This window comes from Pyxicephalus adspersus, chromosome 6 (assembly GCF_032062135.1).
Source record: "Pyxicephalus adspersus chromosome 6, UCB_Pads_2.0, whole genome shotgun sequence".
NCBI lineage: Eukaryota > Metazoa > Chordata > Amphibia > Anura > Pyxicephalidae > Pyxicephalus > Pyxicephalus adspersus.
In genome coordinates, this window is record NC_092863.1 from 2,784,551 (window position 1) to 2,809,364 (window position 24,814).

General features: G+C 40.7%; 2 protein-coding genes across 2 annotated transcripts in view; both read left to right on the forward strand.

Annotated features, from left to right (window-relative positions):
- The window catches only part of PARD6B (par-6 family cell polarity regulator beta), a 31,022-nt gene extending 15,243 nt beyond the window's left edge, over nucleotides 1-15,779 (forward strand). The window contains exon 3 of the mRNA XM_072414152.1: nucleotides 8,307-15,779. Within this exon, the coding sequence (XP_072270253.1) occupies nucleotides 8,307-9,148 (842 nt within the window). The 3' untranslated portion in view covers nucleotides 9,149-15,779. The remainder of the gene's footprint in view (nucleotides 1-8,306) is intronic.
- Nucleotides 15,780-24,043: 8,264 nt separating this feature from the next.
- The window catches only part of BCAS4 (breast carcinoma amplified sequence 4), a 39,644-nt gene continuing 38,873 nt past the window's right edge, over nucleotides 24,044-24,814 (forward strand). The window contains exon 1 of the mRNA XM_072413656.1: nucleotides 24,044-24,757. Within this exon, the coding sequence (XP_072269757.1) occupies nucleotides 24,044-24,757 (714 nt within the window). The remainder of the gene's footprint in view (nucleotides 24,758-24,814) is intronic.

Below are 24,814 nucleotides of genomic sequence, written 5' to 3' on the forward strand. Positions count from 1 at the left end.
CAAACTTAAGGTGGCCATGAGTTAGTAGATGGGTGCATGATCAGTGTAAGATGATCTGCGCCATTTTGATTGACCGCCATATACCCACTGACCAACAAAGCTGACGTGTTGCTGGTAGCGTTCACATCTAACAGAAATATTGAAACAGATTACTGGCCGAGCTTTTGGTGAGTGTGCAGGGAGCTCTCCCATTGGCTAGTTAGGTAGTATTCCCTTCAGCAAATAGTAATCCTAATCATATTAGCAAATGTATTAAATGTTGGTCAAAAATCAACGTAATAAAAGTCTAGTCAATGTTGTGTAGTGTAAATGATGCTGCTTTAGTCCTAGAGTAGGGGTGCCCACACTTTTTTGGCTTGCAAGCTACTTTTAAAATGACCAAGTCAAAATGATCTATTAACGATAAAAACTTAGACTTAATAACTTCTCTGCGCGGTAATTTATTTTGGAAGGCCGGCTCCGCAATCTACTCCCAATGCCTTTGCGTTCTACTGGTAGATCCCGATCCACCTTTTGGGGACTTCTGTCCTGGACCAAACCTGTGTGATTGTCTGCACGTTGGTGTAAAACTGCTCGAAGCTATTTTGACTGAAGCAGTCTTACAGATACTTGAACAAATTCTACCTACTAAACCTCTGAGAGGTCACAGTTCAGGAAACAGCCGATGGAAAAAATACTTGCTATCAACCCTTGTAACATGGAAATTCAAGGTTTTTGTTTCACGCTGATACCTCTGTTGAAAGCATGCATGGAAAATTCTCAGAAGCTGTTGGTCCAAACACTTTGTATTTTGTAGTTTGAAGTGTAAAATTTCCATGTTTTTCAATACAAGAACCTCCTGGTAATCTTGCCATTAAAGTTTGTTCAGACCCTGTCTGTTATAGGGTTACAGCTTACTCCCAATTCTGCTCCTGTTTTGTCCACTATTAGGATGTGAATCTGAAGTTAGGACAAGTGCATGTAGACAGGAAGTGGCTGCAAGAGACAGCACTAAGGGAAAATATGAACATTTTGTTTGCCCAATGCAAACAATCATCCTGCTAGGTTTAGAATTACATTGCATCTGTTTTTTCATGTACAAAACTTGCTGCAATGCTGAAAATGTAAAAGGGCCTCGGATGCCAAGGCAGGAGTCCCCTGTTATCATTGACATCTTTTTTGTGTGGCTCTGTTGTCACCAGGAGACTGGAGGATGGGTTGGAAATGTTTATTTCAGGCCTTGCATGTCCAGGGATGAATAACGCATGAGAGCTAGGCTGTGCAGGTGCTCCCATTCTTCTCCATCAAAGAAACTTTATCCTCATGTCTGATCACTTTTACTCATAGCAGATCAGCAGGTTTCCTATTCACAATCTCTTCTGACATCGGTACAAAAGGGACAACCTAGAATCTTTTGTCTGGAAATTTTATTTTTTAACTATTTGACAACTGCAAAAGGTAAATGAAATTGTCTTGTTTTAGAAATGTAATGGGGACGTATACAAGAAATGACCTATCAAGGTTGCTATCATCAGATATGTTTACCTGACATTTTTTCACTATCTAACATAGATGTAAATGTACATATTTTGCAAAAGTATTATGTATATGATATGGTTTTTGCCTTCTAAACCCTGTGGTGCTGACCTGCCCAAGTATCCTTATTTCAGCTGCTTTGCCTATGGGTACCCCAACAATGGCTGTATGATACTCAGATCTTCCTAACAGAGATAACAGCGGGCCCTGTCTACCGTGTTTCCCCGAAAATAAGACCTACCCCGAAAGTAAGACCTAGCACTATTTTCTAAACCTGCCCTAATATAAGACCTACCCCGAAAGTAAGACCTAGCACTATTTTCTAAACCTGCCCTAATATAAGACCTACCCCGAAAATAAGACCTAGTGTAAATCTGTCCAGTTCAGAAAAAAAACACACCCAAAACTGTAATTCAGCCTAAAAAATCTAAAGCTTAATACCCCCATCTAAAATTTAAAATCCTAATCTAAAGTTTAATAATCCGCACGCAAGCCCTACCGCCCGCCCCCCGTCAAACCCCCCCCCCCGCACGCGGGGGTCCGTAACAGCCAGCCCACCCCTGCTCTAGATCCCCCTTAACTACATACAGCAGGTCAGAGGAGAGAAAGAAAAGAAAAGCATACATAAATTAAAAACCGGAGGACAGTACTCACCGAATCGTGTTCTTTCCCTGTGAAGGCAGCGGGACACTGAAAGAAAGCATGCGGAAGTGCACACTCCGGAGCCGCACAAGCCGATGCTTTCTTTCTAGTTCCGGCTCCTGTCACAGGCGGAGTGATACTACATGCACTCCGCCTGTCAGAAGCCAGAACTCGGGCTCGCGTCTTCCGAAAGGTAAGTTTTTTATTTTTAAGACCTACCCCGAAAATAAGACCTAGTGTGTTTTTAGGAGCCAAAAAAAATATAAGACAGTGTCTTATTTTCCGGGGAAACACGGTAATGTGTTAACAGGGCCACATGTAGTCTCTATCAAAAAGCCGTATGAAAATATAGAAATACAATTGGAAGATTTGGAAGATCAGTACAGAACGTATCTGCCTTTAAAGGACTTTTTGTGAGTTGTTTACCAGGTATAATAATGTAAGCTACCAATTCAAAACTATTGCCTGTCCAACCTCATTAAAATGCTACTAAAAGAACATAACCATCTATTTTCTTTACCTATATTCTGGTGATATTGCTCTCTGCAATGCAAGCAGGTATTGGTAGGTTACCGTGCATAGATTCTTGAATTCTGTAAGCTGTGTAGTGCTCACATGCAATGCCGAGCCTCCATAATGCAAGGGATGGACCTGGTACATTCAGAAAAGTGAAAAATGAAAGGTCCAGATGAAAATTGTTTAGGAAATGAGGATTTTACTGCAGGATTTATGATTGGGTACTAGGCTAAAAATAGAACTCGAGCTTTGATTACCTGTAGATAACCCTGAACGTCACAATACATTCCATTGAGGATAGTTCACTTTTCTGATTTCTAGTGACAATTTCTGAAATCAACAAACTTTCCACCACTTGTCGTCAGTCACATCTTCATGATTTAACTATTGTCAGGACTTGAGTACATCCCCAGCAGTAACCTTTCAGCTATTCCAATTCATTTTTTATCATTTAATTATTGGGATTGTGAAATTTGTGCTGTGTTGGAGACTCAGAAGCAAATCAGTTGAGTAACTTGCTCTTTTAATCAAAGTTGTACATAAATTCCTTGCAGACTCCAAAGTCTAAAAACATTAACCAGCCGTGCAGAGTTTGGGAGGTGCGGACACTCTTATTTTCTGTCATTCATATCCTGTGTTTGGGATCTGTGCCAGAGGCCCTTGTGCTCTGTTCTTGTAATCATTAGTCAGGGAAGGAGGACACAAGTGGCTTTTGTTCCTGGTGTGCAACAACTCAGAGAATTCACTACTGTAAACTTTATTTCACCAGCCCTGGGTGCTTGTTTACAAACTGCAAGAAACTGCATGCAAGCCTTCAACTTTAACTTCAGGCTTACCACTCAACGAATCCGTCTTGTCTTGCATGCATTGCATCATTTCTTGTTTTAACCAATTTCAATCCCTCTCCAAGCCAATTAATGTAAGCATGTTCAGTGCTCAACCCAGAAATTTTTTAAGCCAGGTGGGAAGAAATTGTAGGTGGGTGGCAGCCCCTGTATTGTGTCCAAACTCTTTAGTAACAACCCAAAAACAGCCAGGTGGGTGCTGAAAAGTGCCGGGTGGTGCGTCCAGCTAAAAGGGCTTGGGGAGAACCCTGCATATTCATTCTCTTGACAGCCAGTGCTGCTCTCCACTGACAGTCCTACATCCATCCATACAATGTAGGACTGCTGGTCCTGCGTTGTGCATTCTGTTGCAGAGCTAGGTAGCAAAAAAAAGCAGATTTTAAGAGACTAGTCATAGGAAGGAGAACCTGTGGGAGAGAATACATTTTGTGAATATTCCTTTCCAAGCTAAATAGTGTAGCAGAGCTGGATAAATCTCAGCAACCTTCAGTTTACTTTAGCCAGGGACTTGTAAGTTCACAATGTTTGGTCAATAGGCATAGTACCCCCAAATGTAATGTTCCATACCCGCATCACCTTCCTGTGCTCCATACCAAGTGAACATGGAAAACATTAAATATAAATAGACTTGAACACACATTGACTTGGGATATGTATCTCACAAACAAAAAGAAATCACGTCTGTCCTTTTATCCTCTTGGAGACATCAGGCAACCTTCACTCCGCATCCACCTCCAGACAAGGCTGCTGTTAATGCAAGTCCGGGATATATATATATATTTAATAAGATGGCAGTTTTGGCTTTGTATAACAGGAGGCATTGTTACTGCGGCAGATAATGGAGTCTTTGGAAATCCCAGCTTGGGATGTAAACTTCAATCGTGTATTTGGCAGGTTCCCAGCAGGTACTGACTCTTCCTGCTATGGTAAAGGGCACATAAGGACAAAGATAATATGCAGAATGCTTCATTTTCTGCATTCTCTTTACATCATAGGAATATAACAAAAATTGGGTAAAGGTTTGGTTATTTTGTGCGCCTTGTTGCTGAATATCTGCAAAATATATACAATGTATGTTAACTTGAAAAATTTGGTTCCATTTTTTAAATAAACTATTTTGTTTCTGATAAAGACAAAGCTGATTAATAATGGCATAAATGCAGGGAACGAATAACGTTATGTGCACTCTTGCTAAGATTTCTTGCTTAATCTCTGCTTTTCGGAATATTTTCACCCTGCAATGGATTTGGTGGGGATGTGTTAGGAACACAACGCTTTGTCCTAAGGTGGTGATATTTCCTCACTGGCACAGTAAATGTCACCCTAGCATGGGCAGTGTTAGATGAAGGGTCGGGAACATGGAGAAAAGAAAAAATGCAGCCACCACACCACCTGGTATGCTGCAATATAACGTTTTTTTGGCTCTAGAGAGTTTATACACATTTCATTTTGGCAATGTTAGAGGACAGGAAATGTCAGTGAGGGGTTAGGTCATCCAGTGTTGAATAGCATAATGTTCAAATGAGCTTAAAAACATGACAATCCTCTTTTTGCATTGGCAATCATTTTTTATTCCATGGTAATACGGGAGGTTGCTTTTGAGCGTCATAGGGAGCCCTACAACAAAGCAAGGAGGAAGTAAGTGTATGCCGTGCAGGATGTGCAAACAGCCTGCGGGTGACAAGTGACGTTCACCCAACATAGTGCAACTTTCACGCAGTTTGACCTTCCAAAAATGTTAGGGTATTGAAGGTAGAAGCTCCTTTGTCTTATCATTGCAAATATGGTTTACTATAGCTGTCAAAAGTAATTTGTAAGTTGGCTTGCAAAATTGTTTTCTGTTCATGGATAGCTGATTGAGATAATTTACAAATACTTTGCAGCTGATCCCAGAGAGACTATTTCCCTGCATATTGCAGTAGTATGCTGACTGACAACTGTGCTAAATAACCACAGGAAAAATGATTTTCAGCAGATCTCTATCTCTTGTGAACATTTAGACATTCTAGCAAAGTGGCCTGGCAGGTGACTCGCACGTGTCATAGGACTCTACTAATTACTGGAAGCACAAGTTGGATGCGCTTTTTTTTTGCACTATTTAGTTGGTATTTGGCCGGAATGATAAATAGATGAAACCCAGAATTGCAGCATAACTAAGTTTCGAGTTAATCTCTGCCTTTTAATAGGGTTTACTTCTGTTGTCTTGGATACTAAGTGGAATTGACCTAAACTACTTGTTAAAACGTGATAATTATAGATTACAAATTGCTTTTAACTCTAATTATGTTTCCTTGGAGTCTTGTTAGACAGAGAATGCTTCTTGTTTAGCCCAACACAGTACTTGAGGGCGTTGCTTTTTCAAGCGGGGGCGCTTGCAAGGTGGGGCGGTGCGTTTTTTGAGCGGAGACACTTACAAGGTGGGTCGGCACATTTTTGGAGGGGGCACTTGCAAGATCGGGCACTTCATTTTTGTAGTTGGTGCTTGCAAGGTGGGGCGGTGCCTTTTTGGAGCGGGGGCGCTTACAAGGTGGGCCAGCGGATTTTTGGAGGGGGCGCTTGCAAGGTGAGCTGGCGGATTTTTGAAGGTGGTGCTTGCAAGGTGGGGTGGCATGTTTTTTTGGTATGGGAGGCTTGCAAGGTGGGGTGGTGCTTTTGAAGTAGAATAGTTGTTTTACTCCCCTCAAATGTTTTTAGTTCACTCAAAGGAAAGCTCTTATTAGAATCTTCAATATAATGTTAGATAACCTATCAGCCGGAATAGTTATTGCCTTGTGTATATTCTAATCTTTCAATGCAGAGAATGACTTTGATGCAAGTTTGCTGAACTGCCTGAGATCTACTTTTGCAGAGATCATGTGACATGGCATTGGTCAGGTGACTGGACATCAGAATGCCTCTTAAAAACATTCTTCCAAAACCTTTGTCCTGAATATAGGCTTTCCAGTAGTTGGCAGGTGTTGTGATGTCGGAGGCATCCTGGGACTTCCAGTTCCTCCAAAGCTGAAGAGGGCAGGCAGTTAATGGATGATTGCAAGTTGTTGGGCTGATCTCCAGCTGTAGACATCTGTCTGGATTCCAGTTAATGGCAGGTGGGAGGTGGAGGGGTTGCTGTCAGCTTGCCAGCCAGTGTTGGGAATTTAAGACTTTGAGGAATGTCTGGTTCCTGGCACAGAGCTGTACGACCCCAGCCGAGTGGATAATATCAGGCATTGGCTTGTGAGAAGAAACAGGCCAGCTAACCTGTTTAGCAATCTTCACCTAACACTACCACCCCCCTTACCCTGATTCCTGGACCCCACACTCACTTCCTTAAAGTGGGAATCTATCCGTGATAAAATCTGCACTTTATGTACAAGCATAAAGATTGTAATGCATAAACCTTCACTTGTACTTACTGAAAGATTAGATATTAACGTTTTGTAGAAAGGTGTGGGACTTTTTTGAGAAGGTCAACCATAAGCTTTCGTTAGCACCTGGCAAACTTCCCTATCTATTTTTCTGGACAAGCATGTATCAACACGTCCAACCTATGTTTTGCCAAAGTGCCACGTGTTCTTGTTTACTTAATGTGCTATGGCCGTTTCCTAACCCTCATAGACCTTGGTGGATCCAACCTTGGTTTGTATTTACAGTTTCTTATAGCAAAGCTACATTCTATCATGTATACAGGAGTCATATTCAGTTGATCTTTATTCATTTTTTCATGAAATCTGTGAACCTTCCCAAATAGTTTAGGATTTGTATCATGCTGACATACCTAAAAGCATTCCAGACTATAGGAGGGAAGTGTACTCGTAATGGTGATGTGGAACCTTTCATTCCCCTATATGGGAGAGTGGTATGATTGCCACGCCTGGGTATTGGGAAATGAATATGCTGGCACCGTTCCCACTTTGCCAGCTAATTTTTATTACAGATCATACATTTTTATTGCCTTCCTAAGGTATGACATAGCCGGTCATATAGGGTAAAGGTAATCGCTGATTAATCCAGCAGTCATCTACTAATTATATAACCTGTGTGTATATGGCTGACCTAGATGTTTCTCTTGCAAGTAGTCGTCATTAGCTCTGGGTGTGTTCCCCTACATTCCTGCAGGTATCTATTGAATATCTCATCATGCTTCCTCACCGCATTCTGACTGTAGCCCTTGCTACAAAAACAATGACACAGGTGTGCAAAGTACCTGCATCAACCATTGAGAATACAAGCATCATCCTCTTATTGCAGGTTAAATGAAAAAACAAAATCCTTTTTTCCTTCTTGGCTTCTCTGCTTTTCTTATCCCACCTTCCTTCCTTAGATTTAATTTATTCTTCATTATGACCTTTAAGCTGAAAGTTTTTTTTGCTTTTGCAAACACAGAACATCACTTAAGCCATAAAGCAAAGCAAGTGATACAAAACCATCTTTGGTTTGCAGGTGCTCTAATCAATCCAGTAATACACTCCGGTGGTGGCTGTTGGAGTTTCCTTGAGGCATTCACTGTTTTCACCTTCAAGTACAGATTTGTAACCAGCGCCAGCTTCATATATAATTTATAATTATAGATCCTGTGGTTTTTAAGTAAAAACTTGATGGTTATTGCTGGCAGTGAGTGGTTTAGCAGACCGCCGGCCTGTTTTTATTCTTTCCCAAAATACTGAACTAGCGAGGAGAGATTTTACACACCACAGCCAGATTAATTTTTAGGGGTATAATTGTATTTTTCCTTTTTTTTATCCAGCCTTTTCCCTCTGGAAACATAACAAATCCTAATTATACTTTGTCCCATTTTTTTTTTTGCAGAGGAGGCAGACTACAGCGCCTTTGGCACAGATACTTTAACCAAAAAGAAGAATGTCCTTCAGACGGTGCTGCGTCCAGACGTCGTCAAAAAGAAGCCTCATCTGGTCATTGGCATGCCAAGCGACTTCAGGCCTGTTTCGTCTATTATAGATGTCGACATCCTTCCCGAAACTCACCGTAGGGTGCGCCTCTACAAGCATGGCATGGATAAGCCCCTTGGGTTCTACATCCGGGACGGCTCCAGCGTTCGGGTAACACCTCATGGCCTGGAGAAAGTACCGGGCATTTTTATTTCCAGACTGGTTCCTGGGGGCCTGGCACAGAGCACTGGATTGCTAGCTGTTAACGATGAGGTCCTGGAGGTCAATGGCATTGAAGTGTCAGGGAAGAGCCTAGACCAAGTGACCGACATGATGATCGCCAACAGTCACAATCTTATCATAACCGTCAGACCAGCCAACCAGCGGAATAACGTGGTACGGAATAGTCGCAATTCCGGTAGCTCCGGACAATCCACAGACAGCAGCACGAGCATGTACGGCAATGTACAGCCGCAGCACATCCTCCAGAACTATCACCCAGAGGAAGTGGAGAGCGACGAGGAGGACATTATCATTGAGGAATCTGGTGAACCACAGCAAATTCCCAAGGCTGCTCCATCTTCAGAGAGCCTTGAATCCCTCACGCATCATGATTCCTACCACGAACCACCACAAAACGGATTTATGCCGACTAATGAATACAGAATGCACTTAACGGACAGCAGTGGCAGCCTGAACCTTATTTGCAGTAATCATGAGAACCGTATCTTGGAAGAAGACGGAACCGTAATCACACTGTGAACGGCGGTCATCAAACCGCCACTTGCACATACTTATTTTGTTTTAATTTACAATCTGTATGACATTCTACATGCAAAATCATTTTTTAAAGAGAATATATTGTATAGTTTATTCCCTCCACTGTAATATTATTCCAAGCTTACTATTCTATTTTTATGATATGAAGGAAGAAAAAAATTTAAGTGTTCTATGTTTTACATTCCATAGATGAACAAAAGATGTGTTTTGTATGGGGTTCTTCTCATCCTGGTGATTTTTATCAATGCTTTAAAAATGCAAATTGTCAGACGCAGCATCCATCATGTGTGTAGAGAATGTAGCCTTTGTATTTTTTTTTCTTGGGCAAATAACCACTTTATTTCCATTTGTTTGGCATAGGGCCACTGTGATACTTGCAAGTTATTGTAAGTCAATAGCACACCTTGTATACCATGCCAATAATTGTAAATTATAATTATGACTGATCATGTTTTACCCAGCTGCCCCAAACAGAAAAATACAAAATTTGTACATCTTGGCATTCCTGAAAGAACTGAATTGCAGCCTGAAAATTATAATTTTTTTTTAATTTAATAAATGGTGATCACCACTATTTGTTGCTTGTGTGCAAAATAGGGCAACATGATTTAGCCCATATTTAAAGTATTTAAAATAAAACTCTTAAAGTGTTTCTATGCTTCTATGAGGCAATTGTGCAGTCATAAAATTTAGCTCTGCTTACTCTCCACGTCACTGCTGAGCATATCTGTTTGGGAGAAAACCTTGGACTATAACTTGATAATCGGTACCAGCTACTACTACTACTATTTAGGCTTTCCAAAAGATGATCTTTTTTTAATAGATTTTCAATGAGATGCTTTTAAAGTGTATGTAAAGCCAAAAGGTTTTTTTTTTTTTTTTTATTAAATTTGGATAGAGAAGGTGGAGTTCAGACTTGAATGGCAGAAGTTATGAATCTCTAAGATCACCTGTTAGGCTACATACATATGTGCGCAATGGTTGTCATCCGATAATCGGCTCCGGGCTGATATCAGTCGAGAATCTGGTGTACAGTGCTCGTCATTCAAGTGAAGGGGAAGAGAGCACAGAGGGGTGCTGCTCAGTAGTTCAACCCCCTACCCTCGCCCCATTGAACAGAGCTCGTCCATGCATCGTGCCAATTGTCGCTGGAAATTATTGTGAAAGATCCTTTCCAATGACCATTATTGCACGTGTGTACGTAGCCTCAGTGCTGTCACAAGAACAGGTTTGCTGAAGTGTTCCCTCTTCTTGAGACAAATCATTTTCCAGAGAATATCGGATCTATCAAATAAAAATCACAATATAAAACTGAACCAAGGTTCTACGTTCCTGCTTCAAAAAAGTTTGCTTTACATACTTAAAGGTTAATTATTAAATATAAAATGTTTGCATTGAGCAATTTAGTAGGGTAAATGTTATGTTTGTAGTTGCTCGATAGTTTATTTTTTTTTTTCCCTTTTACCTAGGAAAGGCTTGTTGGTAGATTTTTTTGTCATTTGGTAAATTATGCTTGGGATTTAACATTTAGAAGATGTAACACCTATCAGTGATTGCACCCACATGGGATGAGCAATTTTACCATTACCAATGTGAGCAGCACACAAATGCAGTGCAATAGCAGGCTTGCTGTGGGCAAAGCAAATGTTTTTCTAGAACATATGATGTGATGTTGAGAACATCTGACCTGTGAAAGCTTGTTGGTTCCATTTCAAAAACCATTAGTTGCCCTTGTGGAGTGTACAATTGGAAAAGGCAAACCCATTCAGACAGATTCATTTTGAGGTTGTCAATGTTTGAGTAGTTTAGACTTATAACTAGTTCTGGTTGTAGACCACATATTTGAATCTGTCGTCGTATAGTGACACAGTCCCTATTCTGAAGCAGAAACTTGCTTTCCTTAAACAATCATGCGGATTAGAAGAGCACAATTCTTTGTATTCTATAGTGGTGTGTGATGGTGTCCAGATTTCTGTCCGTTCAATGTTGCTCACAAGCAACATTACATGGACTGGAACCAATATGGGCGTTTTTTTGCTTATAACATGCATATTTCTGTCACTTGTGACAAGGTTTCAAATTCGCCTATCCAATTAGGTCACTATTCCTTCCTGTTTGCTTTGTTTCTGAATCCTTAGATGTGAATCCTAATGCAGGACTTAAATTATGAGTACAAGATAGATGAGTTTTTTCCTATTTACCTGTGTAATTCTTAGGTCAAGTTTTAAAAATATTTTTGTTTGTGAATCATATGCTACCCGACTGTCAATTTTGGCAACAAAGTTATAGAGGAACAAAGTTTCGTAATGCACTGCATATCTATACCAGCCCTGCAGCTAAAGTTTTCAAAGACGATTTTAATTAAATCTTACCTGGATTGTCAGACTGTAGAGAACTTGGCGTAGTGAAAGGGTGACCAAGGTTCATTGATCATAGGGCCCTCTTGAAGTTTTCTTAGATGTTGCTGTCCATTTTGCTTTTAAGAATCCTGGCTTTAGATGACATTGTATCATTTAACATTGTATCTTGCTCAATGGAAATGACTTATTTTGTTTGGTAAATTATTTAAACACTACCTTATCTGTTATAACATTGCTTTGATGTGATATAGATAATTCACATACTACCGTTTTGCACAGTTTTATATACAGTCTTATGTATATGTTTAAACACTGGAATATTCATTATGGTTATAAGAGGACCTGTAAAGTATGGGAAATAGTAACTTTGCAGCAGCAATATAAAGTCTATGACACAGTGACGTACATGGTTGAATACATGGGCAAGGGCATTGCCTTGCCTAAAGGTCGGGGTATGTTAGGAGCAGAGCATCATGTGTAGCCAATCATACAGTAGGTGCAAAGGGGGAACTTTTAATTACGCCTCATACAGACTGATTTCTGTTGCTGGAAACTGTTTTAAGATCATTTCCAGTGACAGGAAAACGAACGAGGGCTGTATTCACAGCGCCCTTCTGTTCAATAGAAAAGGGAGAGAGAAGGATGAGCAAGTATCACCTCGTTGTGCTCTCCCCTATAGGAATGCACAGCAGTTACTCGTGCCTTGTTCATCAACACACCAGGGATCCGGCTGTACATGTGCTCGATTTTCACCCGAGACTAGCACGCCTATTGGTCTTGGGCAACAATTTTGCAGATGTACATAGCTTTAGTGGTCTTAACATAATTGCTGTTATCTGGCTATGACCTCACCCCAGGGTGTCCTGTCAGCTTTTATTCTCCTGCAAAGTCAGTGATTGATTTTGCAATTCTTTCTATAAATGTCTCCATAGTAGATAAGATTATATTGTTTCCAGATAACAACTTAAATCAGCACATTTTTTTTAAATGCGTTTTTTGTAACAAGAAACTCATCTCATGTTAGGCACAAAACTGTTCCTTATTTTGGCAAACTTTTTTCAGTCTTGCAGTCAATGCAAACAGCTTGGTGAATGTTCCTTAGTCATTCCAATCATGTGTAAAAGATCACTTTGGTCTTGTCAGGGAACGATTAGATGGTGGTATATTCATTCTTGTACAGACATAGGGGAAGTACATTTATCTGTGGTATATATATTTAATGCATTCTGCTTGATATGAGTGAGTATACGGAATGAGTACAGCACTTTGTACATAATGACCATTTAACAGCTTCAATTGTCTGTAACTTTTACCCAGAATTTCAGGTGATTTTAAGCACAGTATAGTCTAATTTAGAGATAGAGGCCACAATACAATTTATTCTTTGCTCAGGTTAGGCTGGACCGGTTCTGAGGTGTATAGAGGTTGGTACACACGTGCAATAATTGTCGTTGGAAATCTTTTCCAAGGACTGCACGATGCATGAACGAGTGCTGTACATAGCACCATTCTGCTCTATGGAGAGGGGAGAATAATGGAGGACACCCTGCTCCGCGCTCTTCCCCTTTACTTCCATTTTGATCGTTCATCGTCCGTGGATCCACCAGGACGGTTGCTCCGACAATGGTTGCTCCGAGCCGATTATTGGACGAGAAGCATTGGACGTGCGTGTGTATGTAGCTTAAGAAAAGGAAGTCCAGAGAAGTAATCAGTTGCAAAACATTTTTTTTTTTTTTTTTTTACACAGAATTCCCTTTCAGTGCTTGAATGTACAGGAGATTGATTCTGCAACTTCAATGATCAATACCAATCCTGCTTACTGGATTGCTTATTTGCCATTTTAGTATATCAAGACCTGAATAACAGGGTACTGAGTTAATTGCTTCCCAGTACTTAAGCCATTGGACAATATATTACCCCTGCAATGGTGTGCTAACTTGTAAAACAATATCATTTGCATCCAATTCTGCTTTTCATTTTGTCATTTTCTATTACATTTTTGTACCAGAAATCTCTTGATTGAGGGTGTTGCAGTTTATAACTATTTACAGAGTATAGGGGGTATTCTTTGATTTGGAGGGAAAACTTATGCCACCTATTTATCCGTCAAAGGCAGCCTGCCAGTGACCGGAGCTGTGTGTTGCAAAATGTAGAAACTGTCATAATCTAATTTTTAGTGAATTTTCATCACTCGCCCTAATCAGAGATCCTTAACATGGTTATAAATCTTTCTAAATAAACCTAGACAACATTCCTCTAGTCAGCTCAATGTCTGCTTCTTGCACACAAGGTGTCAACCACCTTTATAACCTAACCTGTGACTGAGCTTGTAAATGCATCTGACCTCACGACTGCCAGCACTATAAAACTACTAATTTAATCCTAGCCAAACGTAAACTCAAACACTTCCTGTCAGCCTATCGCATTAATCACCAATCTTATCTGTTCATGACGCAGAATATATTCCTTCCCAAGCTTATCAATTTTCCATTAGCCTTTTCTGCAACATAACCTGGATGAATCTAACCAAACTACTAAAGGAAATGTAATATCCTTGGCTTTCTTATGAAATCCGCCTTGCTACATTGGGTGGCAATGCCTGCAATACTGCAAATTGTATATTAGGTAGCAAAGTGTACCTTTATCATTTTTCCTCACTCCATAGCATGGCAGACTGATCATAAGTGTCCGGCACTGTGATTTAGGACTTTTGTGCTTTGCAGAAATGCTCATACGAGGATGTGTGGACTGCATACAGGCCCTGAAAGCTCTTCAGCAATATGATCATTTTAAAGGGCATGGAGCAGTTAGATAGGGGAGATGCGTTGTCACCATCTAGACTATTCAATTGTGTAAATCATAAGCCCTGCTTGACAGAATGAAAAATCTATTGACAGGTAAAGCGGTCTAAGTTAATTTGTTGGCAGTATTTACCAGTGCCAAGCTAGATTGTAGAAAATGCATGCAGAGATCCTGAAGAATTAAAGGAGGTGCATGGTTAATTTTTAGTAAACTTTTTTCAAGCAAGTCTCTTCAGACATTTAAACACATTGCAAATAATCTGATTGGTGTGTTCAATTAATGTGCGTTATGTGATTGAACTATGAAGTCTCGTATCACCTCCCTTGAAAAGACTTGGATCGCCATCGGGGTGGGAGACAATGGCTACGTCTATACAGGGCCCGACTAAAGTATCTTGACTTTTGCAATGCTGGAACTTTGAGACATAGGAGATGGGGGCCCTATGTAACCAATCAGTTGCTTGCTTTCTGGGTTTTTTTCACATAAGCCTTTAAGATCTGTTATTGATGCATTTTAATCCATTATTAAAGGTGAAATTTATTAAACAAATCTATCCTTTGAGTAGATGCTAAAAGAACTCTTCCACATTGTGGCTCTAGGTATGTGCACTGGGATTTTCAGCTTTGCATTTGAGGGCTGGTGTGCATAGGTATTAAAAAACTAGTGTTCAGCAATCAATTCCACTCTATTGTTGTGCGACTGTTATTTGCCACATTGTGCTATTCTATATAGGGAACCATTTAGACCCAAAGTGTATGAATCAATGGCTAGTAGTGTCCATGTAGCCTTACAATGACCGGAGCTGGGAACCCTGTTTTAGAAATCTTATCTGAAGCTCTGAAGGAATAGTTGCAGACATCCACCTATAACTCTTAAAATTGTATTTTACAATATCTGTACCGTCTTCTTTACTCAAATGCAATGGTTTGGCAGCCCCTTCACGTTTTATCTATTTAGGGTTCCCTAAAGGAAACGGTACAGTTTGTCTGTTTTTATGGTGGGATTACCCTTTAATTGATCTTGCTCTCTTCCTTTTATGTGTCTGACTGTAATATGAAGGATTTTATAATTAAGTTGGTTTATAGTAACAACTGTGCATTTAGTTGCCCGCCTTCAGCTTGCCATCGATTTCTGATGGGCCGAAGTCTCTGCTGTCATTTTATCGTCTTGTAGCATCATGCTCTCATGTGTCCCCCTCTCCCCATGTTTTATTTTATTTCCTGTGAATACCCTTCTTTCTATGGCTGTAGAAAATGTGATTTTTACTCAAGAGCAGAATGTTTTCGATGACAGATATCAGTATTTTTTAATACGAAGATGTAAAATATATATATCGCATTTGTATCACAAAATGAAGTTTTAATTTTTCAACAATCGAATCATAGCTTCCGCGGTATGGCCATGTCTTATATTTTTACAAAAACTGAAAAAAATAAACTTAGATTCTCATCTGTCTGGACTTTATTCTTGTGTTGGAGTAACAATGATTGCTTGGAAGGTTGTGTGTGATTGTAGGGTGAATGTCCCCATCTCTTCCTTTTCTGGCAGAAAGTTGGAGTAAATTTCTCAAAACACAAACTTTAGTAAAAAGTTGACTCAAGCTGAAAATAAACATTTTAAAGGCATGCATGATATTTTGTCTGAACCCAGTCAATCACACCTGTGCATGTCAGATTATTAAATTGTTCAATGTGTAATCGGTGTTACATAAAGTTTAGAATTAGTTGCTGGACCGGTTTCAGAAGTGGGCTACCCTCGGCACCTGAAATGGTTTCTTCATGCATGACATTCCTGTCTTGTGATCTGGCACTTGGTCAGATGATTGGAATACCTGCACAGGTTTATCCAGTTTGGTGATGGCTCATTGCATTGCTCAGGTGTTCATCATGTGGCTCCTCACTTCTTGTGAAACTACAACTCCCAGCATGCACCAAAAAAAAGTCTGACTGTTGGGTTTGCCACTTTTGGAGAGTTGCAGAGGGTGAGATTAATCCTGCGGCCTTATCACCAAACTTGGTAAAACCAGTCACATCCGCTACCCTACCTGGCTGATTCCAAGTACGGCCTTGACTGTAAATCACATGTTGAGTTCTCAGTAATTTGTCATGTGTGGAGGGAGCTGCCTGTGGCCTGCTGGGACCAGCACCTTAACCCTCTGCTTACCTAACCTGCTGGCAAATGCCCCACTACAGCCATAACTCCGTGTAGAAAGTGAGCTCTCCAAACCTTACCAATGACTCGATAAACTTCTGTGCACATATGTGGGATTTATTATTAATAATAATAAACAGTATATAGCACCAACATAGTATGCAGTGCTGTACATTATTGGTCATCAGTTAAAAGCTGCGGAGGTGCTTGGAATAAAAGAATCCAATACTTTGTTACCTCCCCTTTCAGGTCATTAGCTTGGAACAAGTATGCAGGTAAGGAGCTAAGTCTTTGCCCGTTGCACTCTTTATTGGGTGACAGGTGAAATGGCTAGGTAATTGGTATATTTATATTTTATATAGTCTGTTTATTACAGTGCTAGCATTGTTTAACCTATCTCTAATTGTACATAGTGGAATGCTGCCCTGTTATCAACATGGGTTACAACAGAACATAACCAAGCTTTACAGTGTTAAAGCCAGAATTTTTTTAAGCCAGGTGGTAAGATTTTGTAGAAGGGTAGCATTCACTGTATTGTGACCCAACTTATAAGTAACTACCCAAAAAAAGCTGGGTGGTCACTGAAATGTGCCAGGTGATACACCCGGTTAAAAGGTGCTGGGGAGAACACTGCTTTTTATCATTGGGAACATTTCCATTCACTTCTTGTTCCAAAGGTCCAAGTAGAATTTACCAATATAGAGGACCAATTCCCGAGATGTGAGCTGCAACCTGGTTGTATCAGATCCAGCTTGTCTAGTTGGTGTTCTGATTTCTATCAATCACTGAACTAGGATGAGGAGACAGTTCAGGTGTTCAGCTCATTATATGCATGATTGGTTCAGGTGTGACAGCTAAACGTTACATCCAGCCAATCAGCATTCTGTATAAAGGGCTTCACCAATGGCAGCTCTCCATCTCTAAAGGTGCGTACACACTTCCAATTTTTATCGTTCCAATCGAACGACGAACGATCGATTGGGCAAAAAATCGTTCGTAAAAAAGTAACCAACGACGCCGACGAACGAGGAAAATTGTTGGAAACGAACGACCGGACCGGCGGATCGGATTGGGCGACGATCGTTGAACATCGTTCGTGTGTACGGTCGTTCGTTGATCGTCCATGGGCTGAGCATGCGTGATGAACGAACGTCCGTTCACTTTCCTGTCGTGCACATAGTTCCTCTATCGCTTAAACGATCGTATCTATTGTGTGTACAATATCTACGAACGATCGTGTCGTTACCTCTATGTGCAGGATCGGTGCTATACGATCGTTCGTATATATCGTGCAGGAACGTTCGTCGTTCGTTTTCCGACGATAATAATTGGAAGTGTGTATGTAGCTTAAGTGATGGGTGCTCTCTAGGAGGGCGAATTCAATGTGTCTGGTATATTGGACGCTGCCCTCCATTTTTTAGATACCCCATATGGTGCCTTTGTCCAGCGGCAGAAAAACACAAGCACAACATAGAGGTATTTGGGCAGTCACTGAGGGTCCAAAATACCCAGATCCAAGGAATGTACACTGTGCTGTAATCTGTATTGGGGGTTCTGAATGCTGTTTTGGGGCGGCTAACACAATCCATTCCCACAGAATATCTGCATGCTTGTTTCAGGTGTGAGACTAACACTATACTAACGTCAAGGTGCACATTGCCGTACATCTAATAGTTCAGCAATGGCATTTTTAATAATTGGAAACTTTCCCTAACTGGCACCTTAAAATCAAGTACTGGAGGATTTCCCTTGCTTTGCGGTCATTCTGGCCACCAATAATGGGTTAAATCTCCCCAGACCCTTGCCAAACCTGTTTCTAGTCACTTTTAGTTGATAGGACTGATTAGCAGTAGCCGTTCTTATCCTGGCTGTAGGATTACATTGCCATGCAGAATACAGATCCGAACATATTTAAATGCAAGATATGCAAAAGATTACTGTAAAAGTGAAATATACTAGTTATAAAAAGTAAAGTGTCAAAAAAAGCTTTCCTGTTTGTCAAAAGGTAAGCCAAAGCAGACAACTGAGTGGCTTTATTATAATGTATGGCATTTTTCATTATTTTTTCATTTCTTTTTAGAAGCTTGAAAAACGCAAGTGTGAACAAAGCTTTAGGAAAGAAGCTTCCCTTTCAGGTTTTGTGTCTGCAATTTGTTTTGTTACAGCACCATCTAGTGGCAGCTTGTCATTACAACATATTCTCTCCCATTGCTGTTACTTCCTCCTTGTTATGGCAGTGTCATTACATAAACTGCTTGTTTCTGTGCACCAAGTCTGGCAGAAGACAGGCTATTCTACTTGTCCTGTGGCTGCTTTCTAAAGAACGCAAACTCTATAACTTTGCACAGCTTTTGTTTTTTGCCCTTTTTATTTATGGAGTTGATGTCAAAGTTAAACTAAACTTTAAAATGGAACTAAGCAAACAGCCAGGATTTGTTTCTATAAAACATTTTGCCACTTTACAGTCTTCTCTTTTAAGAGCTTTAAGCTGTGCAGCCATAACTCAGTGTAGTTAGTGAGCTCTCCAAACCTTACCAATGACTCAATAAACTTTCGTGCACATGGGTGGGACTTATTATTATTAATAAACAGTATTTATATAGCGCCAACATAATATGCAGCACTGTACATTATTGGTCATCATTTAGGCAGTTAAAAGCTGCGGATGTGCTTGGAATAAAAGAATCCAATACCTTGCAATCTGATTTGTAAGGCACACTGACTATGGTCAGGCTATTGTTGGCAAATGGGGTGCTCGTGATTGGGATACCTCCCATGGGAAACCAATGAGCTTTAAACCCTTGAAAAACTGCATAAAAACATAATTCTTTTGAAAGGAAAATTATTATTAAACAGGATTTATATAGCGCCAACATATTATGCGGCGCTGTTCATTAAATAGGGATTGCAAATGACAAATACAGACAGTGATACAGGAGGAGAGGACCCTGCTCCAAAGAGCTTACAATCTAGTAGAGGAGAGGGGTGGTATCAATATCGTCCTGGATTCCGCACCCAGCAATGGCGTAAAAGTTGGTACTGCAGGGAGGCAATTAGGAGAAATGGGGAATATTGTAAGGCACAGTGACCCTGGTCAGGCTATTGTTGGCAAATGGGGTGCTCGTAATTGGGATACCTCACATGAAGAACCTATACGATAAAACATTGCAAATGGAGCTCTTATTAGGGGTACATCACGTGAAAACCTTTCATAGAGTGCTGCCACTCTGGGTTCCATTAGTTGGGGTAATTTGAGTCCAGAAAACCAAGCAAATCCGTAAAGAGCTCCAGACCAAAAAAATCATCCTGACCTAGCCAATCAAGATGGCAGAAAACATGATCCTTGGAAGAGATCCTAATGAAGATGGTGTGCCTATGAGGGTGCAAGGAGAAGTTTGTAAATAAAAAATAAATTGCTGTCAGCCAGGTAACTTTTTTTTTCTTTTCTTTTTTTTTTTATTATTATTGGCATTGCCTGTTCCTCCTTTTTTTTTAGTTGACTTTCCCTTTTTTCTGAAGAATTAACAAAATCACTCATTTTTATGACATTGATAGGAAATGAAAAGTTTCACAGTTGTCACCAAAACCGCAGCAAAAGAGTGATCTTCCAATGGCAGCTGAGAAGAGGATTTTCTTCACTTTGCATAGATTTTCATCACTTGTTGGGTAGCTGGAACAGGAAGTGAAGGGAAATCTTTCCAATGGGACAAACAAAGTTTCTAACTCTATCAAACACTAATGCTTGGGTTAAAATTCATAAATGTTTATGTAAATTTGTGGTAAAACGCGTCAGCCCAATAAGAGTTTTTTAGCGTTTTATTGGCAAGCTTTAAATGCTTGTAAAGTGCATAAAAACATTATTCTTTGAAAGGAAGATGCTGGAGAGGGGTGGTATCAATATCGTCCTGGATTCCACACCCAGCAATGGTGTAAAAGTTGGTACTGCAGAGAAGCAATTTGGAGAAATGGGGAATATGTTTTAGTAGGTATTTTAGCTTGCTATATAAAATGTATTCTCATGCACAGACTTCTTCTTGAAGATTGAGCCTATTAAGGGTCTAGGAAGGATTTCTGCTTCGTATAACACTTTCCAATAGCTTGGCACCAAACATTAAAAACAAAATGCACATCCTGCATTGCTGACAATGCAATGCAACACTCTGGACAGAAGTGAATGTGCAGTGATACAAAACATAAAATACTATGAGCCAACAGCTGATGAAAGACAAACGCAGGACACACGTGTCAATGTTATGAAACATGGGTGGTGTTTTTTTCAGAAAACATGGTGGCCTTAGTTATTAGTAATACACTGTATATAGCACCAACATATTATGCAGCTCTGTAGATTAAAAAGGAGTTGCAAATGATAGACCCAAACATTGAAACAGGAGAAGAAGAGGACCCTGCCCCAAAGAGCTTACAATTTAGAGTCCCAAGAAATTAATGCAACTCTGGATGGAAATAAAAGAAACATTGCATAAGTTTAAAGAAACAATACCATGAAGAATTAATTTTGTAATCAAAGCTTAAGGGGGGTTTTGGTTTGTTTTTTGGCAGCATATCTTCTCAGGTTGCCATTAGAGGAAGAGGGAATCCAGGTACAACTTACAGCTTGGGGGCAGAAATGGCAAAAATGTATGACTTACCTTTACATTGACTGGCACCTATCAGACACTCATTATAGAATACTTGCCTAGCTTATCTAAATCTGAAAATGCCTGGAATCCCTGCATCTGAAATGAAAAGGAAAAAGGTTTTACAATAGAAGGGCAGCAGTAGCTCCGTGGATAAGAGCTCTGCGAGTTTAAAGAAAAATTATTTTGAGATCAAATCCCAAAAATAGCTGCTTTGTAAAATGACAGGCAAGGTATGTTTGGCTTTTTACTGGGTAGTCTTATATTTTTTATGTCACGTTATCCAAAAAGCAGAAAAAGTATGGGAATCTGATTAGGAAGTCCTTTATCCACTTCACTTTTGTTGTAGTTATTGTTTTTGTGATAGTTCTAAAACAGAGAAAGTTGTTCTGCCTTTTAGTTCAGAATTGTGTTGAAGTTGTATAGCACCTCGTTAAAGAACTAACACAGCTGTATAAGTTGCTGGTTTGAATCCTGTGCTTTCCTTTTATAAGTTTAGGTTAGTGATCATACTTCATATACTAAATTTTGTCATTAAAGCTTAGCAATGGTTGCTTGGTTTAGGGGGTAAGTAATCAGGCTAGCTAAATCTGCTGGATAGTTGGTTCAATTCCTGATTTATTCTTTTAGATTGTAAGCAATTCTGTAAGAAATAGAAGGATGAACACAAGTATAACTAAAAAATGGAAGGTAGCTAAGAGGATTAGTGCCTTACCCAGGGCTATGTGGCTTCCAGTTCAAATCCAAGAAAGCCCTGCTGACCCTGCGTGCAAATCCAGACAAGTGCTTTAGATTCCAAGTGCGAAAGCAAAACACATGCAATAAATTCTGAATATGAACTCATACAATCATTGTTGACTCCAAGGGCAAACCACAAATGTGCTCCAGAACATGAGTGAGCTAATATGAATGGTGTAGACCCCACGGGCAAAACCCAAAAAGAGCTGTAAACCATGAGAATGAACTTACACAAGGGTGAATAAAAAAAGGGCTATAAACCCTGAGAATGAACTTAAATAAGAGCTGGTGAATCCACAAAAGCACTATGAAGCTACTTAAGTGCTGTTTGAGTCCATGGGCAAATCCAAAATAGTGCTGCCAACCCTGAGGTGTCAAACTATACAAAGTGCTGTAAACTTAAAGAGGCAAAATCCTGATCATGTATCCACACAAAGCAAAGTTGGCTTCAAGGGTGGACCAAAAGATGCTGCCAAAAACTCTGGATGTGTATGAACACAAGTGCTGTAGACTATAAGAGGAGCAAAATCCATGCAAGTGATGTTGACTCATAAAAGTGCTGCAGACCAGGAAAAAAAATGCACTGTCAGCAACAAATACATATGGATGGAATAGTTGCCGTCAATTGTGTGCAAGTTAAGGAAGCGCCCGAGTGCACACTTACTGAGCGTTGATTGACTTTTCACGAATCACTGAGTGAAAGTTTGAGGAAGACCAGAGACAACTCACCGTCTGTTGGTTCATAAGCCCATGGTATCATGGGGATGTGTTGACTGGTAAATCACCAAGCCAGAGCTTTTTCTTTTGTAGTTATAATGAATGCCCCTTGCAGGTGACAGGCTAGGGCCAGTAAACTTGTAGTTTATGATCCTTTTAGGGAAGTTTATATTCTTGACTTTTTTAAGCCATACTAAATAAAATACAAAAAAAAGTTTGGACTGCAAACCATTCAAAATATTAGAAAAAACGAGATAAAAACCTATTATGCGGAAATATTGTTAATAATATTACATTGTTAATATTAGGTCCTTACATCTGAAATAGGAGGGTAAAGAAACACCTTAACCCTCTGTCTGAAGGAAAAGAAAAAGAAAAAACAGACATGAGATCAAATCCCAGAGCGCTCTGCTTCATTTCTCATAGCGCAGGGTCTATGGCCAATCACCTTCTGGGTTTGATTGGTTAGGGAAGTTAGCATTTTTGGTAATGGTTCTGTTGGGTAAACCTATAATTTTTGTTATCATATTAATCAAAATACAGAAAAAGTTTTGGAATATACTTCAAACAATAAAGAACAATATTGTGAGTCCACTATTTATTATTATTATTATTATTATTATTAATAATAATAAACAGGATTTTTTATATCGCCAACATCTTATGCAGAGCTGTACATTATAGGGGTTGCAAATATTAGGTACAGACAGTGACACAGGAGGAGGAGGGAACCCTGCTCACAAGAACTTCTCTTCCAAATGTTGTTGCATGCCGTGCCCCTGTGCAAAGCACATTAAGCTAAAATGTTTTGCTGCATTGCAGAACGCGCTGCATACCGAAATCTTGTTGCATCGAGTTGGATATAAATGAGCAGGCAGTGTTCTTTATCACTTCTTAGTAGATCTGCTATGTATGGATTGGTGTTTGATAGAAAGAATCTGCTAAGTGTGAATGGACCCTTACTGTAAAGGTCTGCCAGGTATGAATGGGCCCTTACTGTAAAGATCTGCCAGGTATGAATGGGTCCTTACTATAAATGTCTGCCCGGTAATAATGGGCCCTTACTGTAAACGTCTGCCAGGTATTATTGGACCCTTACTGTAAAGGTATGAATGGGCCCTTATTGTAAAGGTATGAATGGGCCCTTACTGTAAAGGTATGAATGGGCCCTTACTGTGAAGATTAGGCATGATTTTGGCGGGAAAATCCAAGGCAGACAAAAGCATTTTTATTTCTAAAGAGAATTGCAGTTCCCAGCAGTGTCCACATGGGAGCAGTAGTGTCTGTCCATTGGAATAAAGGGCATAAAGGCTGCAGTTCCCTTAATTTTCCACTTGGTGATATAATGGCGCTAACGAGCTGTGCTTAGTTCTGTCAGCCTACCGCAGTTCCTCTGATTGTCCACAAGGGGCAGCAGAGCAATACTGAGTGGAATACGTTCTGTCATCGAGTGTCTATTGCAGTGCCCTAAAATGTACGCAGGGTGGCGGCAGAGTACAGCTGAGAGCCGCAGAGCATCTGCCGGGCTGATTGACAGGTCCCGGCCTGGTACCTCAGGCTGCGCGCGGCTACTCAGGGATATGAGGGATGGGGTGCAGCCCGGGGCCCCGGGGCAGGAGGGGGCAGGGAGAGGCCCGGGAGCTCGGGAGAGGGGAAGGCGGGAAAGGCCGCATGGAGGAGAGGTGTCCGGGGAGCGAGAGGTTCGGGTACCCGAGGAGAGAGGGGTGCAGGGGGGTGAGGAGAGAGGGGTACAGGGAGGTGAGGAGTCTGGAGAGAGAGGGGTGCAGGGGGGTGAGGAGTCTGAGGAGAGAGGGGTGCATGGGGGTGAGGAGTCTGAGGAGAGAGGGGTGCAGGGGGGTGAGGAGAGAGGGGTGCAAGGAGGTGAGGAGTCTGAGGAGAGAGGGGTGCAGGGGGGTGATGAGTCTGAAGGGATCTACCTGCAGGAAGGTGAAGGTACAGGGGTTCAGAAAGGTAAGGTGTCTGGTGGGACAGGGGTGCAGGAAAGTGAAAAATATGATGGAATAGGGGTACAGGAAAATGAAAGGACAGGGGTGGAGGAAGGTGAATGGATGGGGGTGCAGGAAGGTGAATGGACGGGGGTGCTGGAAGGTGAATGGACAGGGGTGGAGGAAGATGAATGGACAGGGGTGCAAGAAGGTGAATGGATGGGGGTGCAGGAAGGTGAGGTACCTGATGGGATAAGCCCGCAGGAAGGTGAATGGACGGGGGTGCAGGAAGGTGAG